The sequence below is a fragment of the Sarcophilus harrisii genome, chromosome 6, assembly GCF_902635505.1.
Source record: "Sarcophilus harrisii chromosome 6, mSarHar1.11, whole genome shotgun sequence".
Classification (NCBI taxonomy): domain Eukaryota; kingdom Metazoa; phylum Chordata; class Mammalia; order Dasyuromorphia; family Dasyuridae; genus Sarcophilus; species Sarcophilus harrisii.
This window is the reverse complement of record NC_045431.1, coordinates 152,373,330-152,390,370: the sequence shown is the minus strand read 5'-3', so window position 1 is coordinate 152,390,370 and position 17,041 is coordinate 152,373,330. Positions and strand designations below refer to the sequence as shown.

Here is a 17,041-nt window from a genome sequence, read left to right as displayed (position 1 = left end):
TTTTTCTCTAACATGCTGTCATTAAGATTTTTCAGTCCTTTAGGAAAATCTTCCCTTGTACAGAATGAAACAGGTTCAGCCCTCAGAGTTGTCAATCGCTAATTGAGGATTTTTTTTACTTCTAATGACTTAGAATTCATTGAGAAAATATTCACAATTTGCAGAATGCTACATGCTTTAGCATGTGCTAAAGCGACAAATTCTGTTCTTTAAAAATTTGAATTTGTCAAGACTAAAGGAAACTATGCAAAATTATTTCACTAAAACTGGTTAGGTTTCTGTCCTTGCTTTCTTAGTGAAAAAGTACCATCAAGTATAGGAGGTATTCCATACAAGGTGGTGCAGAAGTGGTTAGCATGAATAAGAAAATGAGGCAGATGTTTTCGGGAGGAATCAGAAACAGTGAAGGAGCTAGGAAGTGGCCCCAGGAAATGCTGCTTGAGTTGAGTTGAATCAGCAGTTTTGCTTCCTCTTAGGCAGGCACACTTCCACTCTTCTTTTTGCTCTTGAGCTGGGGCAGTCAAGGCTGCCTAAAGCCTTGTGCTCATTTTTTCTATTTTGGTTGTTTGAAAGTGACTAAAGGCAGAATGAGAAAGAGAACCTTTTTTTAAAAACATATCTCCTCTCTTTATGTGTCTTAAGCTTCCTGTTGTCTCCTGGTATCCCCTTTGCTTTGGGTACCCTTCTTTGGAAATTCTAAAGAGTCTGAGGACCTCTGCCTCAAGTAGAATCAGTGATGAGATCACTTCTCAATTGGTACTGGAGATGATGAAACCCAGAGTCACCTTTGTCTTTTGGGATCAGTAAGGTCCTTCTCACTCATTGCAGTAACCAAAGCCCCTGCCCAAATAGAACCATAGAAAAAAGGAATAAAGAACTTCCCCTACTTATTTTTAGACCAAATAGTGGTGTAATCAATGAAATAGTTTTTCTAGTTGAATTTATATTCAAAAGGCTCAAAGGGGAGCCTCAGGCTGGCAAATTTCTCCAAAGGAAATTCACATTACTGTTGTCTTCCCTTTATCTCCATTTATTAATCAAGAGTTTAAAAATAACTCTTAAATGTAAAATGTCTAAATTTGTAAGAGAGAAATTTAGCGATTCTACTTATTAAGAAAGATAATTTGCAAACTAGATTTTCCCCCATTTTATTTCTACCCTATAGTACTCAAATTTGTTCTCATTTAATAAAGTAAGCAATGTTATTTTATGGTTTCATACTAGTTAGCAGGAAAAGGACTGCTTCTCCAATTTTTCTAAATACGAAAGGCTTTTTGTATTTGTTTGGTATAGCTAATTATTACTTGCTGATATACTTACTTAATAATCTAGAAGAGCAATGGGAGCTTATTTAGGCATTGTCTTTATTACTAATCCAATATATTTTAAACTTAATCTAAGTCTTTGATTTTAAAATGTCTTCTGTTTGTTTAAAACATTTGAAGCTAAAAGAACATGTCCTAAATCACTAAAAATCACAATGTCTCCAATGTATTTTTTTTAAGTGCAAAACAGTAATGAGCTCTGGGTTTAAAACTGAGAGATTCGAAGTTGTTGATGTACTTCTAAAACTTGCTTGTATCTCTAGTGGAAAAAAAAAGTCATCAAGTTATTCTTTTGGGCCTGTCATTTCAGGGGGACATAGTATCTTGTGCTGGTACATATATCCATGTTTGGAGCATTAATGGCAACCCTGTTGTGAGTGTTAACACGTTCACTGGCCGAAGTCAGCAGATAGTGTGTTGCTGCATGTCAGAGATGAATGAATGGGACACACAAAATGTCATTGTAACAGGACATTCAGATGGCGTGGTCCGAGTAAGTAAATGTCTCAAATATTCGCCCCTTAAACTATCTTGGTAGCACCTGACCTTTTCTTGCTTTTCCAGTACTCTCATTTAGTGACTCTGTCCTACTCTCATTTAGTGACTCTGTCCTGTTTGCTGTTCATCATCTCTTTTAACTCTGGGCATTTTCACTGGATATTCCTCATGACTGGAATACTATCTCATATCGTCTCTGTCTCCTGATTGCCTTCAAGTCCCAGCTAAAATCTCCCTTTTATAAGACAACTTTCTTAATTTCCCTTAATGCTAGTAACTTCCTTCTAGACTGTCTCTGATTTATTTTGTTTTGACCTTGTTTGTACAGTTTTTTGCATTGTCTCCTATTAGACTATTTGTTCCTTGAGCAGGGGCTGTTTTTACCTTTCTTTGAATCTGAGCACTTATCACTTACTGGTAACAGTAGGTGCTTAATAAATTTTATTGGCAATCTCATGGCTGTAAACTAGACCTGGATCCTGTGGACATAATTAGATGTTAGACTTTGATCCTGAGGGTTGTGATAAGGATTAAAATAGCCTCTCTCCTTAAAACAATTATCTAGACATATTCATTCCTTGACCTTTAAGTCCAACAGTATATGTTTTAGAGATTCTAAGCTTAGTAGACAGAGATTATAACTGCCTCCTGGTAGAAATACTTGAACTTAAGAAGGATCTCAAGAGATGATTTAATCTATATCTAGCCATTTGAAAAACAGATTTGGTTTGAGCTTTACAAACAACATAGTGTCAAATATTTACTGTAAATAGACAGACCATTTAATATGTAACCAAAAGGTGGCACTGTCAAGTAAGGTTTGTCTGTGAAGGATGCCAAAAGTCACTTTCCCTTTTACCTTCCATCTTCAGAATTCCAGCCAGGCTCCAAGCAGAGTCACTTTTCCCACTCCACACACCAGCAGCAGTCCACTTCCTTTGCCCCTTGTCTCTATTCTACCCCTCACTTGAGCTTTAGTGACAAGAATTCCATAGACTAGATGTCATTAGTACCAAATCATGTGGTTCATCTGATTTTATAATTTATGAGGTTGTACAAGTGCTAAAAAAAATCCAGAGCTTAAGATTCTCTCATATTTAACTCTACCTCCAATGAGGGAAAAAGTGTTTTTGACCAAGTTTCGCATTCCTTTCTTCTTTAATTTTTTCTTCCACACTATTATAATCTGGCTTTCTCCATTGCAAGTTCCACTATATATAAATAATTGATAAACAAGATTCACTGAACATTCATGAATCATTTTTATGGTCATTATGACCTAGTTTATATCATTATGGTCAGAGTTTATATGAGACAAATATTATTTGTGAATTAGAAACAAAGAAATGGAGAAATCATAAAGGACATGTTTTGTTGCAAATATAAGTAGGAAAAGGGAAGTTATATCTTTCTCACTCTTTTGCTGGTTTTTAAGAAGCAACAGAAGTCAGAAGCATCAGTCCCTTCCAACTACATTCATCCGTGATTATTCTCCCTAAGGAGCAGTGACCATGGCCACTGGACCCAGGCCTATAATGCTCAGATTCTAGACATTTATATGGTAAAAGGTCTATGGGAGCTTTTGTCTCTCAGTGTTGTGTTACTACTGCCATAATGTGCTTTTTTCCAAACGTGAACCTCATCTGATCATCACTCTTAGCACTTCAGCCTGTTGTCCTGCCCCTGAAGTCTTTCATTCAGATTGAGGAGTGGGAAAGTGAGTTCATGCTTTCTAGGAAGATCCATATCACAGGTCCCAGAACCTTTCTCAGCTGTCATACCTAGATATCTATGTGATTTGGAGTAAATTGGAGTGTTTCTAAGAAAGTTCTTCCTTATGCCTCTAGTTTTTTCTTTTCAGAGACAGAACAATCAGTTAGTGTCCCTTCCATAATTATCTGTCATTTGCTTAAATACATTTCCTATCAATCCTAGTCATCTTTCTCTGTGTCTATTTTTCATCCCATTTCACTGTTGTAGTTGTAGCCTCCACATTCCAGGCATCTCCTTCAGTGCTGGCACCAGCCTTATAAATTACATTCCAGGAAGACCTGACTTAATAAACTAGACTGAAGGAAAAGCTTCATGTATCAGCTCCATTCTTTCACTTCATCTAAAAAAGGAAAATAATGAAAACTGTTGTACCTATCTCACAGGACAGTTGTGAAGCTTCTCTGAGATCAGGAGATGGAAATGATCCCAAAAAATGATCCCATCAAAAATGACCCATTTTGTAGGTGAGGGAATGGAGGCTGAGAAGTGAAATGATTTGCTGAGGATGATGCAGCTAGCAAGTATCTGAGACAGGACAATACAATACTAATTATGCTAATTATTATCCAGTGTCTTAATTTGTCAGTTGTTATTAATGCCATTCTGTTCACTGAACATTAAGTGCTGTTCAAGACACATGTTTGGATTTTTATAACATCACTCAATGTGCCCAAACAGCTCTTCTTCCATTATATTCCAGAAGCATTTTCTATCTTAGTAATTATTACTAGACAAATAGACAAGATTCTATTACATATTTTTGGAAGTGAGGTATTTAAGATTCTCTACAAAAGACAACCAATGACACGCAAATGATTTGTTGAATTAATTTTTTATCTACCTTTATCATTTCATAATCAGTTTTGGAGGATGGAGTTTTTGCAAGTTCCTGAAACACCAGCTCCCGAGCCTGTTGAAGACCTAGAAATGCAAGAAGACTGTCCAGAAGCACAAATAGGTATCTGTTTTCTAAACTTTTTTGCAATGATTTTCATTTATTTAAAAAAACAATAACAACAACTAGGAATAGCATAATTTACTCTATTCCCAATTCAGTCAGAGCTAGGCCGACTGCCTTGCTCCTTGTGGAGTTTATGTGTCTGTTTCTGCATATAGTTATATAAGTGCTATTATCTCCCCTGTTAGAAAATGTAAGACTTCTTCAAGTAGGAATTATTTCATTCCGTGTACTCATATCCAATCAACAAGCAAAGTGCCTGTGTATAGGAGCTAACTAATAAATGCTCATTGTTGATTGATTAGTACCTGAGTGAAGTAGAAAGCTAAGTAAAGATGGAGGAAGGGATATAATCCTAATGGGGGAGACCTTAAAGAACAATATCATGAGTAGTGATGAAAAAAAAATATAATCCTAGCAATCAGTCAGAAAAATAAGATAACTTTTTATAAAGTCCAGAAAGTTATGGAAATAAAAATGTCTATTTTAGAGACAATATCTCTTTTAATCTTATCATTATGTAATACAGGACATGAAGGCCAAGATGAGGACAGCAGTGACTCAGAAGCTGAGGAACAGAGCATTGTCCAAGATCCTAAAGAGACTCCCAGTCAACCAAGCAGTGTGAGCCACAGACCAAGAACGGCATCTTGTCGAGCAACAGCAGCTTGGTTGGCTGACAGTGGTTCAGATGACTCCAGACGCTGGTCAGACCAGCTCAGTTTGGATGAGAAAGATGGCTTCATTTTTGTAAACTATTCCGAAGGACAGCCCAGAGGTCATCTTCAGGGTCCTCTTAACCACCCCCACCCATATCCTGTTGATGTACGGCATTACAACAACCTTAAACCTGGTAATTGAAATCTGAAACCTGCTCCATCTGCCCGATGGGCAGAGAATCTGATGGAGGAACCTCACTCCGGCTAGGGCTAAGGGAAGGGGTGAGGAGGGCAGAGTGGATTGGAATGAGGCAGGAGGGGCTACCTGTATTCACTCCATTATTTACTATAGGACCTCAGGAGCACAAGGAATGAAGGTTATTTTTTTCCAATAAAGTAGAAGTAGTGCATATCCAATCCTGGTATTATATCTGAGGAGTCTGAAGCAAGCTTGTGGTCCCAATATTTGAAGAAAAACATTCTGAAATGTGTAAAATCTTTTTATTTCTTTAATGACAAAGAAGAAATCTTTTCTCATTTGGAGAAATCATCTATGTTTTCCTTTCTTAAACACTTCATTTTCCTAAAACACTTGCCCTTAGAAACTCTAGTTAATGATAAAGCTTGAGGAGATCTCCCCTCAAAAGCATTGGCTTTCATGATTGCAGCAGTGGTCATGGGATGAAAACACCACTTAGAGATGCCCTCTCTATGCACAGCTTTTAACCTACACGATCAGAAGCAATGTGTCATAGTAGAGACAATCCCTTGGAATTAGGAAGACCTTGTTCCTTTGACAAGCCTAGGGAGCCTTAAGCAATTGGTTTGGCCTTTTGGGGTCCCAGTTTCCTATTGGAGAGATGACAAAGCTGGATTCATTGGCCTCTGGTGTTGTTTCCACCTTTGTATCTATGCCCATGTAGAGGGTCTTGGCTAAAGGGTTATGCTCTGAGTATCTGGAAAAGAAGCTTAGAATCACATCCAAGGGCTGTGGCTTCATCCTACACAACTGAAGGGATGTAGAACAAGTCTTTATTTCCTTCACTCTGAAATTTAATGTCTTGTAATTTTCTTCTCCAGGATACAGGTGGGAGCGGCAGCTGGTGTTTAGGAGCAAATTAACTATGCACACGGCATTTGATAGAAAAGACAATGCTCACCCAGCAGAGATCACTGCACTGGGTATCTCCAAGTGAGTAAAAGACATTCCTGGTCAGATTTCCAAAATGAGATTAGCTTTTTTTTTTTTTTTTTTTTTTTTTTTTTTTTAATAGCCTTTTATTTACAGGATATATGCATGGGTAACTTTACAGCATTAACAATTGCCAAACCTTGTTCCAATTTTTCACCTCTTACCCCCCCACCCCCTCCCCTAGATGGCAGGATGACCAGTAGATGTTAAATATATTAAAATATAAATTAGATACACAATAAGTATACATGACCAAAACGTTATTTTGCTGTACAAAAAGAATCAGACTCTGAAATATTGTACAATTAGCTTGTGAAGGAAATCAAAAATGCAGGTGTGCATAAATATAGGGATTGGGAATTCAATGTAATGGTTTTTAGTCATCTCCCAGAGTTCTTTTTCTGGGTATAGCTAGTTCAGTTCATTACTGCTCCATTAGAAATGATTTGGTTGATCTCGTTGCTGAGGATGGCCTGGTCCATCAGAACTGGTCATCATATAGTATTGTTGTTGAAGTATATAATGATCTCCTGGTCCTGCTCATTTCACTCAGCATCAGTTCGTGTAAGTCTCTCCAGGCCTTTCTGAAATCATCCTGTTGGTCATTTCTTACAGAACAGTAATATTCCATAATTTTCATATACCACAATTTATTCAGCCATTCTCCAACTGATGGACATCCATTCAGTTTCCAGTTTCTAGCCACTACAAAAAGGGCTGCCACAAACATTCGTGCACATACAGGTCCCTTTCCCTTCTTTATAATCTCTTTGGGATATAAGCCCAATAGTAACACTGCTGGATCAAAGGGTATGCACAGTTTGATAACTTTTTGAGCATAGTTCCAAACTACTCTCCAAAATGGTTGGATTCGTTCACAACTCTACCAACAATGCATCAATGCCCCAGTTTTCCCACATCCCCTCCAACAATCATCATTATTTTTTCCTGTCATCTTAGCCAATCTGACAGGTGTGTAGTGGTATCTTAGAGTTGTCTTAATTTGCATTTCTCTGATTAATAATGACTTGGAGCATCTTTTCATATGACTAGAAATAGTTTCAATTTCTTCATCTGAGAATTGTCTGTTCATATCCTTTGACCATTTTTCAATTGGAGAATGGTTTTAGAGATTAGCTTTTTGACAGTGGCAGTCATCAAAGAGCTGAGTTTTGAGGGAAAAAATAAGATAATTTAAATTATCTTACAGTTGTGTAGTATGTAGGCTGAGTTGAGCTAAAGAAGGAGGAAAAAAAAAAACCCACCCATTGTTATTTAATTTAAAACCATAAAGAATGTTTGCTTTCAATCTTCTGTAGAGGACCTTAGATCTTGTATAGATAGAACTAAATGGAGGCTTTAGAGTCATGAATGTACAACTGCATCTTTCTTGGTCCCAGCCATAGAAATGCACTGTCTCATACTCTTGTACTCATCTCCCACTAAATAGCTGGATAATTCGTGTAATGTAATCGTGGCTCGCATGTGCAGCTAGCATTGCTCCTGTGACGGAGAGTTTTTTATGGGGTGCCAAGCAATAACATGGTTCTTCTTCTAGGGATCACAGTAGGATCCTTGTTGGTGATAGTCGAGGCCGAGTTTTCAGCTGGTCTGTGAGTGACCAGCCAGGCCGCTCTGCTGCTGACCACTGGGTGAAAGATGAAGGAGGCGACAGCTGTTCAGGCTGCTCAGTTCGATTCTCCCTCACAGAAAGGAGACACCACTGCAGGAACTGTGGCCAGCTCTTCTGCCAGAAGTAAGACGGGTTATTTGGGCATTGGCTTCAATGTCTAATACCAACTCAGGGTTCCTGGTAACTAGGCCAGGCTCTGGGCTGGGCTCTGGAGTTACAGGCATGTTTCCTGCTCCAAAGAGACTTAAGAGACTTATACTCCCTTGGGGAAAGAAAACTTAGCGATAAGTATATACAGAACAGAAGGTGATTTTTTGTGGGGGGCATTAGCAGTTGGGAGGATTATAAAACATTTTGTGTAGAATGGGGCACATGACCCTAGCTTTGAAAGAAACAAAGGCATCCAAGAAGTGAAGCCGAAGGGGAGATGGATGGGGAAAGAGATGCTTTCTAGCTTTGTTGAGTGGCCAATACAAAGATAGCAGTGAGAAAGACATTTTATATATGAAGGACAAACAGAATTCCAATGTGGTCCCTATCCCTACCTCTCTCTTACTCTAGAGCCCAGCATTATCCTCTCAGTATCTCAGGGTCACAACTTAGGACTCATCTTACATTCCTCATGATCTCCCATTCTCCATATCAATCTATAGATTTCAACTCTACATTTCCTACACATACCCCCTTCTCTCTGATACTCTCCCTGCCCTTGTACAGGCTCTCATCACTTTGTACCTGAACTATTGCAATAGTTGCTATAGAGTCTCACCAGTATCTAGTCTTTCTAATCCAGCCCATCCTCCCTTCAGCCATTAAAGTTGTTTCTGTACCTGAAACACAACCCTGACCATGTCACACCATTGCACAAACTCCAGGGCTCCCTATTGCCTCCAGGATCAAATATCAAATGCTCTATTTGACACTTAAAAGCCATCCTAACCAGCCCTCTCCTGCCTTTTCAAATCATCATGTCTTCTTCTTCTTAGTCAATTGAAGTTAAATAAGTGTTTGAAGTTGGATTTGAATTGGGGTCCTCCTGACTCCGGGGCCAGTACCCTTTTTACTGCACCTTTTCTAAGTCTTCTTATGCCTTATTCTCTGACAGTGTACCCGTTGGTCCAGTGACCCTGGCCTCTTAGCTGTTCCACAAATAAGACAGTCTTAGCTCTAAGCACTCTCTCTAGTATCCTCCATGCCTGGAATGCTCTCATTCCATCTTCAATTCCCGACTTCCTTGGCTTCCTTTAAGTCCCAACTAATATCTCACCTTCTGCTGGAATTTTTCCCCAATTCCTCTTAACTCTAGTGCCTTCCCTCATTTAGTTATTTTCTACTTAAATTCTGTATATAATTTGCCCTGTCAATGTTTGTTTACTTGTTGTCTCCCCCATTAGATTGTGAGCTTCTCAGGGACAAAACTTTTTCCACTCTTTGTATCTAAGCACTTAGCATAATACCTACCACACAGTAATCACTTAATAAATGCTTTTTGATGGCTCACTGGCTGTGTGTAGACTACATGGGTAACACAAGGCTGGAAAGGTAACTTGAAGCCAGACTATGAAGGACTTTAAATAATAAACAGAGAAGATTCCATTTTATCTTAGAAGCAATAGGATGACCATTGATGTTTACTAAATAGGGGAAGTGACGTGGTTAGAACTGTTATACTTTAAGAATAATCACTTTGGGAGATGGAGCCAAGATGCTGGCAGAGAAAAAAGTACAACATGTGCCTCTTCATTCCCAGACTCCCCTAAACAGAGCTAGAAAATTTGCTAGCCTGGATCTTGATCAGGAAATCCAAGAGAAAAAAATTACAGTGAATAATTTTTCAGCTCAGATTGGAATAGGGAGTCTGACAGGGTTCTGTGAACTAGGTTTAGTTGCCAAGAGAAGCTATGTCCAAGGCAGAAATGAGGTTCTAGATCCAGTATAAAAAGGCCTGACTTTGTGCAGGTGCAAAGATGGGCACCAACCAGCAATTCTCTTGTTCACTGCTTACATCTAATTCACAAATCCAGGACTGAAGGATTATGGTGCCTGTGCCCAGGACTGGTAATCTTGAAAGAGGAGTGGTCATGGGACCACAGAGTATAATAAGCAAAGAACAAGTTCAAAAGCTACAGTGGCTGTGAGGTTCAGATCCTCAAGAGGAGAACAGCATCTTACTCCCAGGTTCTTGCCGAGTCTGAAGCCTACAAAGAAATAATGCCAAAGGGAAGCTTAGAGTTTGTCATTGAATCACACATGGCTTTTTAGCTGACTGTCAGTGACTTAAGTCCAGCAGCAGTGTACTGTTATTCAGGCCTAAACTCAGGTCAGTAACTTGCAGAGCTCAGACTTGAGTTGGGGGTAGAGAGGTAGGAGGAATGATCAGATCTTGCCTTAGTAGGTTTACTGCTCCCTAGCCTGAACTGTCCCTGAGATGCTGGAATAAAACACTCAACAGTCCAAAAAAGTAGGGGCAGTCCATATTTTTCCTCTATAATTGTACAGAACCTATCTCTATGTGTTATATTAACTATCTCAATATATCCAACTTAGACATAATGTTAGAAAGTGGGCTGAAAGAATAAGCAAATTAAAAAATTCCAGCTGTAAAAAGCTACTGTGGCAACAGGAATACTCAAGATACAAGTAACCCAGAAAAAGAGAATGACTCCAAAACATCCATAAGCAAAACCTGAAAAGAAATTTCCATTATAATTCCTGAAAGAGATGAAGCAAGAGTTAAAAAATATTTTGGAAAAGAAATGAGAGCTATAGGAAGAATTGGAAAGGGAATTGAAACAAGAGGTCCAAAGCTTTGCCCAAGTATCAAACTGTCTGAAAACTAAAATGGAACAAATAGAAGTCATTGACTCCATGAGACAAGAATTAAAAGTCAAAACACTAAGGGGAAAAAAATAAAAGAAATTAGTAAAAACTACTAATTTCAAAAACGGATCGAGAAGAGATGATCTAAGAATTATTGGACTACCTAAAAGACATGACCAAAATCATAAAGAAAAAATATCCAGATTTCTTAGAATCAGAGTACAAAGTGGAAATAGAATCCACTGTCATCCATTTAAAAAAAAAACAACTTAGAATTAAAATTCTCTAAATTCATAACTTCCAGGTAAAGAAAAACAACCAGAGAGAAAGAATTCAAGAATCAAGGAGCCACAGTCAGGATTACACATAATTTAGCAACCACCACTATAAAGAATATAGAGCTTAGAATATGATGTTACAAAAGGCAAAGAACATAGGTTTATAGTGAAGAATAACTTGCCCAGCAAAGTACAGTGTAAATTTATATTGGTTGATTGGGCCAAAGGGAGGGAGGAAGAAAGGACCTTTAAGAAAATAAAGGACTTCCAAGATTCCTCATGAAAAGACCACAGCTGAAAAGAAATTTCGAAGGGCAGATACAAGAGTTAGAAGGAACAGATAGGTAAAGATTAGTTAACATTTATAAGAGAGAAGGGTCAACTGCTTTTTGTAATGTTCTGGTTAGTTTTCTGGAGGTCTCTGGAAGGGATAGATGCCACGAGAACAGACAAGAATAGAACCTAGATTCTTTATTCTGGCCCAGTCTTGATCTTAGTGCAGGAGGCATGAGAGGCACCCCGGGGCTGGTTAATTCTGCTCTGTCTCTGGCTGAGTTTGTCCCCAGTTTATATACTCTATTACAATTTATAGTATACTGAGTATGTGTGAACTAGAGAACTATTACGTCACCATGCTAAGTACTAAGTATATGTAAACTAGATAACCACTGTCTCATTAATTCCACTGAGTTAACACCTTGTTTCAAGCACACTTCTCCAGAGTTCTGCTCTCTGCAACTTTTATTCTCACATGGGGAGATGATACATATGTCTCCTCTAAACCTTATCATCAGAGTGAGTCTGATTAAAAGGCCTGAGAGTGGTGCTATTATGCCTTAAAGATCTTAAGAATGGAGAAGCAGAAGACTGTGAGAGAGAGCAGAAGAGAGACATGAGGGAAAGGAAAATGAGGGAAAATTATCTCACCTAATCAAGGTATGCAAGTAGAGGCTCTACAGATATGTAACTATATATCATAAGTGAGATGGAGCATCCTTTGTTTTTGTTAGACTGACATTTGAATGTCTGCATCTCTTATTGAATTAATGAATGAACATTCACTTATTAAGTATTTGTCACTTGGAAAGCATGATACAGAACCTGAAGATATAAAGAGAAAGGCAAGCCAGTCTCTTTCTCAAGAAACTCCTATCTAATCAGGACAGATCTAATATAGGCGTTCTCAGCTAGTTGTTAGATGGAAAAGCCCAGTAGGTTTGTAGAGTCCAGAGGCAAGCCAGATAATGATAGATCTTCTTCACTCTCATTCTCTTGATAAAAGCACATCTGTTTCTGATGACCAACCATCTGATAGTGCCAAGGACTTTGATGAGGAATGCTGGCTTTTCTGGATTTCTAGTAGCTGAGATGGCTAACTGCGGAAGCAGTCACAGGGTTGCTTGTTTGCCAGGTTCCACAATAGTTGCTTGCCTTTATGGTTGTCATGGAGATCAAGCTGGAATCGGATGCAGGGTGGTAGTGCTATTGCCAGAACTCTTGGATTTACTGCCTGTTTTGGTGTTGGTCCAAGGCAGACCCTTCCCCAGAGTGACAATAGCTACTGGCCGCTATGATACCACTGGTATTCAACATAGCCTTGTCTGGCATTTTTCATAAGACAAAATAAAGATCTTGTTAGTTTGGTGCTTTTCCCTAGCCCAAAAGCACAGCCCTTCATCACTGTAGCTTTGGAGACTTGCTCAGCAGGTTCCATGCCTTTCCATCTTCAGGATTTTTGCCCATGCAATTGTTGACAAAGGTCCCTTAGGAGAGGGAAGGATTTGATTTATTTGAACCACAATAAACCATAGCTTATCGCTATTAGACAATTCATTAACTTTTGGGTTTTTTTTCATATATAAAAGTCCCAAATATCTTGTTTTGTTTTGTTTTGTTTTTAGAAGGGGGAGGTACAAAAAGAGGGAGAGAAAACAATTACTTGTGAACTGAAAATAGAATTGAAAAAAAAATTCCAATTGATGAGGTAACACTGATTAGAGATTACCTGTCATCTGTGCACTCTGATTCTGCCAAGATTAGTCTAAGTATCCCTATTAGCTGGTCCTATGTTTGGGACTCAGAAATGTTAGGCAGGAGTGTTGTTTTCACTATTCCCAGTTATGTCAGTTGATTGCCCTTTAGAAACATTGTAAAAAGTAACACTTTAAGTGATCATATCCAAGTGAATAAATCATGAACCGTTTTAAGTACTGATTAGAGGTATTTATATTAATTAAACACTTATGTAGATGGTGGCAGAAAACTTGATGTTCTTTTTTCAAAGTGGGCCATAGGAGTACTACATGCCTTATTTATATATTTGATCTTTAATCTCTTTGACTATGCAACAAAGAATGAAATAAGAGGAGATATGCCTCTAACTGCATTTTTTTCTCCTTTATTTCAGGTGCAGCCGATTTCAGTCTGAAATCAAACGCTTGAAAATCTCCTCTCCTGTGCGAGTTTGTCAGAACTGTTATTACAACCTACAGCATGAGCGGTGCCCAGAAGATGGGCCTAAAAACTGCTGAGGCTTCCTCGGGTCAGCTGGAAACAAAGGTGCGCAGGATCTCTTGCTCCCCCCAACCCTAGTTCTGAATTCCTGTCTTGGAGAGTGAACTTGGAGAGCATTGAAAAAGTCTCTGTTTACACTTGCCTTCATACTGTGTGTTTGAAGTGCTGAACTTAAGCAAGACCATTGAATTAAAGGGGCCCAGGAGACGGTAATGGAGCTCAGCCTGTTGGGGGGAGCAGCTCCAGGAGCTGCTGTGGTTCCCAGAAGTAAAATTGTCAGATCCCAGTTCTCCTTGGTAAGAGTCGTTATTGAAAAAGGAGAAAATCCTCCCTCACCTAACCATCTTTTCTTGTATCTTGTTTTTGTAGAGCTACTCAACCTCGTTTTGAAAAACAAGAAAAGGCTTTTTAGAAGATAGTTGTAAATCTGCCTTCTTTGCAAGCAACTGTGTATATTGTAAATACGTATAATGGCCTTTTTATCTAAATATGAACTTAATTAAACAGCCTGTAACATGGGACTTCGAACTAAACCACTAATTTAATGAACTACTTAGAGTTTATCTGGCATTTCTCATCTATCAACTTAATTATGAATATGCTTAAAAAAAAAAATCAGCCTCCTCCAAGGCATTATCTATGGGCCTTTTTCTCCTTTCAAATTCCACCTATGCATGTGTGTCTTTTCTTTCAGTTGCCCGCAGCATCGTCATTAAACTAGGCTAGTCACCAAAATAATATGGCCCTTCTTTGTAAGCAAACTGTGTGGGAGAATATTATTCTAGTTGTAAGATAACCAGGAATTATCAGAATTTTCTTGGCATTTTATACCTGGCTACTTACCACTTCAGTGTTGTTCATATGTAATAAGGTCTCTTTTATACATATATTAGGGCTGCTGTTTGGGTCATAGTGTAACTTCTTAGCATTTAATAATTCAATCAGCTGATTCATGCAGTGCAGGAACCAGCCCCCAGACCTCCTTAAACCAATGGAAATATGCTTGCATGTAACTCAGAGCTAGTTTCTCTTGCATAAAGTATAAGCACGCGTATTTGGTGACTGGCTTATTTAAAAAAAAAAAAAACTGTACAGAATTAAAATATAACCCTTGATGTATAACTGGATAGTGTCAGGACTACTTGAGGTCACCTCTACCATTCAATACCATCTACCTGAAAACAGTACAATTTATACTATATCAATGTCTATTTTTTGTTTTACTATAAATATAATTGCAATATTTTTAATATTCAGTTGTTTAATTTGCACCATAAGTAGAACACAGAGTAAATACACCTATAGGGATTAAAGCTGGTGAAGGGCCTACGGGTAGATAATAGCAAAGAGGCTTTGGTACTGGTATTTTTTTTAATGTGTGTTGAGAAAGAGAGAGAGAGAGAGAAAGTACTCTAGATTTTAACATTTTTCAAACACTTAGTAATTCTAAAAAGGCCTGTTATTTTTTAAATATAGAAAAGTTAATGGCCTTAAATAAGAAAGGGCCTTCATAAGGAGCATGTACTAATGCATTACACACAAAGCCTGTTCTGGATTAAATTCACAACCCTTCATCTTTTACCCCTGGTGACAGACTTTCATAAACTTTAATGCACATGCATTAAATATTACATATTATACACTTATTGGTGTATAATACTATTCTTGTACTGAATGGACTAGAGCCAAGTAAAGGACAGATTTGTTCTTCCTCCTGGTATCAAGGCACTTGAGTACCTTACGCTTAGGAAAATTGAATCTTTGTTTACCTATGTTTGAATCGATCGTCCAATTATGGCTTCATATTAAATAAAACTTATTAAAACATTTGCATACCTAAGAGAAATTTTCAAGTACTTTCTTGTTTTTTATAAAAAAGATGAATGGCATTGATGATTCCCCCTGAAAGTTGTCCTCTGACTCCACAGAGGAATTGTATCATGTTACTGTACATTTTTTTTTTTTCCAAAAGCGGCACCTTTCCCTTAAACTCCCCATACCAGGTTTAGTATCCAACCAAATGGCAGAGGTGTTTTGTCAAGGCTTGAATATATGAATCTGTGTACTTAGTTACTCAGGAGTGATTGATTCCTCTGTAACGGAAAGGTCAATGGGATGAACACTTTGAAACTTTCCAACTCCATGAGCAAAAAATGGCTCCCCAACCCCACCTGGTGTTTCCTCTGGCAGCTGGTGCTGTGGGCAACTGTTTTATTCAAGGGAGTTTCCTTTTGTTCTTGCTTCTGATGCAAAGACACAAAATAGCTGGAGCAGCAAGATCCAAACTCATTTTCCTTGGATCGATTTCTGTTATCCGGGTCCACGCGTTGACCATAACCCTTCTCACAATGTACAGCCATCTTTCCAAGTGGTCTCTGTTTCTCTGCAAGTACCTCACATGCCTTCTTTCGCCTTGTTCTTGGAAGCGTCAGGATTCATGTTGTCCAAACCATTTGTGTGTAGTTTGCAGGTGTAATGTCATGCTTCTGAAAAGGTGAGCTGCCCACAGTGACCATCCACCTGGACAAGAGCAAAACACTTTAGAGAAATTATTTTGCACTTTCTTATGTACAAAGTTGGTAGAAACTTATTTTTTGCTTTATATCATTTAAAGAACGTTTGTTTTGGTAATTGAACTGTGTATAAAATATTTATGCAGTTAAAACTTTTTAGAAAGTATTTTTAATTTCAGCAAGTGTGTTTACTTGTTGCATGACTATTAACACAGCTGACTTTTTGTGTCAGTGCAATGTATATTTTTTGTCCAGTTATTAACTTGTTAGCCCTAGTAAACAGCCATTGATTTGTACAGCAACAGAACTCAATTGAAGATAACTAGCTAAGACTGGATTGTGGAATTTTGTACTATATTGCAGAATCCAATATCTGTTTTTTGGTGGTTATGTAAAAGGCCTGAAGAATTACTATGTAGTGTGCAATCTGTGATATCTGAATGTTCATTGTCTATCTGTCTGATGCAAAAAGGTAGATTAATACAATTACAATACATGATTAAATGCAATAGTTCAGGTACCTAAGTATTTTTTTCCATTTCAAATAAATACCTGCTATTTACCACCAAAAAGTTGTTTTAAGCTGTTTTATTTTATTTTATTTTTTAAGCAGAGTCCAATAAAAAAATTCCTGAACTTTTGTATAACTGGTTTAAAGCTTTATTTCTTGTGGAGCCAGAGGCAGCACGGTGTGAAGGCTAGCCTTGGAAACCTGGAAAACATGAACTGCAATTCCACTTCTGACACATTCAGGCTTGGGACTCTGGCCCCGTCTTTCATCTTTGTGTTGTCGACAACTCTATAAGAGACTATAACTTTAAAATGACGAGTTAATTATTAGAAAAGGTTTCCTCACCTGGGAGTTCATTATGACAGTG

General features: G+C 38.1%; 1 protein-coding gene across 8 annotated transcripts in view; it reads left to right on the top strand.

Moving 5' to 3' along the window:
- The window catches only part of WDFY3 (WD repeat and FYVE domain containing 3), a 310,689-nt gene extending 293,955 nt beyond the window's left edge, over nucleotides 1–16,734 (top strand). For 6 of the 8 annotated variants that reach the window (XM_031942903.1, XM_031942898.1, XM_031942901.1 and 3 more), the window contains 6 exons: nucleotides 1,636–1,818; nucleotides 4,458–4,554; nucleotides 5,084–5,407; nucleotides 6,294–6,405; nucleotides 7,964–8,161; nucleotides 13,544–16,734. In XM_031942903.1, the coding sequence (XP_031798763.1) occupies nucleotides 1,636–1,818; nucleotides 4,458–4,554; nucleotides 5,084–5,407; nucleotides 6,294–6,405; nucleotides 7,964–8,161; nucleotides 13,544–13,667 (1,038 nt within the window). In that variant the 3' untranslated portion in view covers nucleotides 13,668–16,734. The remainder of the gene's footprint in view (nucleotides 1–1,635; nucleotides 1,819–4,457; nucleotides 4,555–5,083; nucleotides 5,408–6,293; nucleotides 6,406–7,963; nucleotides 8,162–13,543) is intronic. The other 2 variants (XM_031942896.1, XM_031942902.1) reach the window with 2 other exon arrangements.
- Nucleotides 16,735–17,041: the final 307 nt, after the last annotated feature.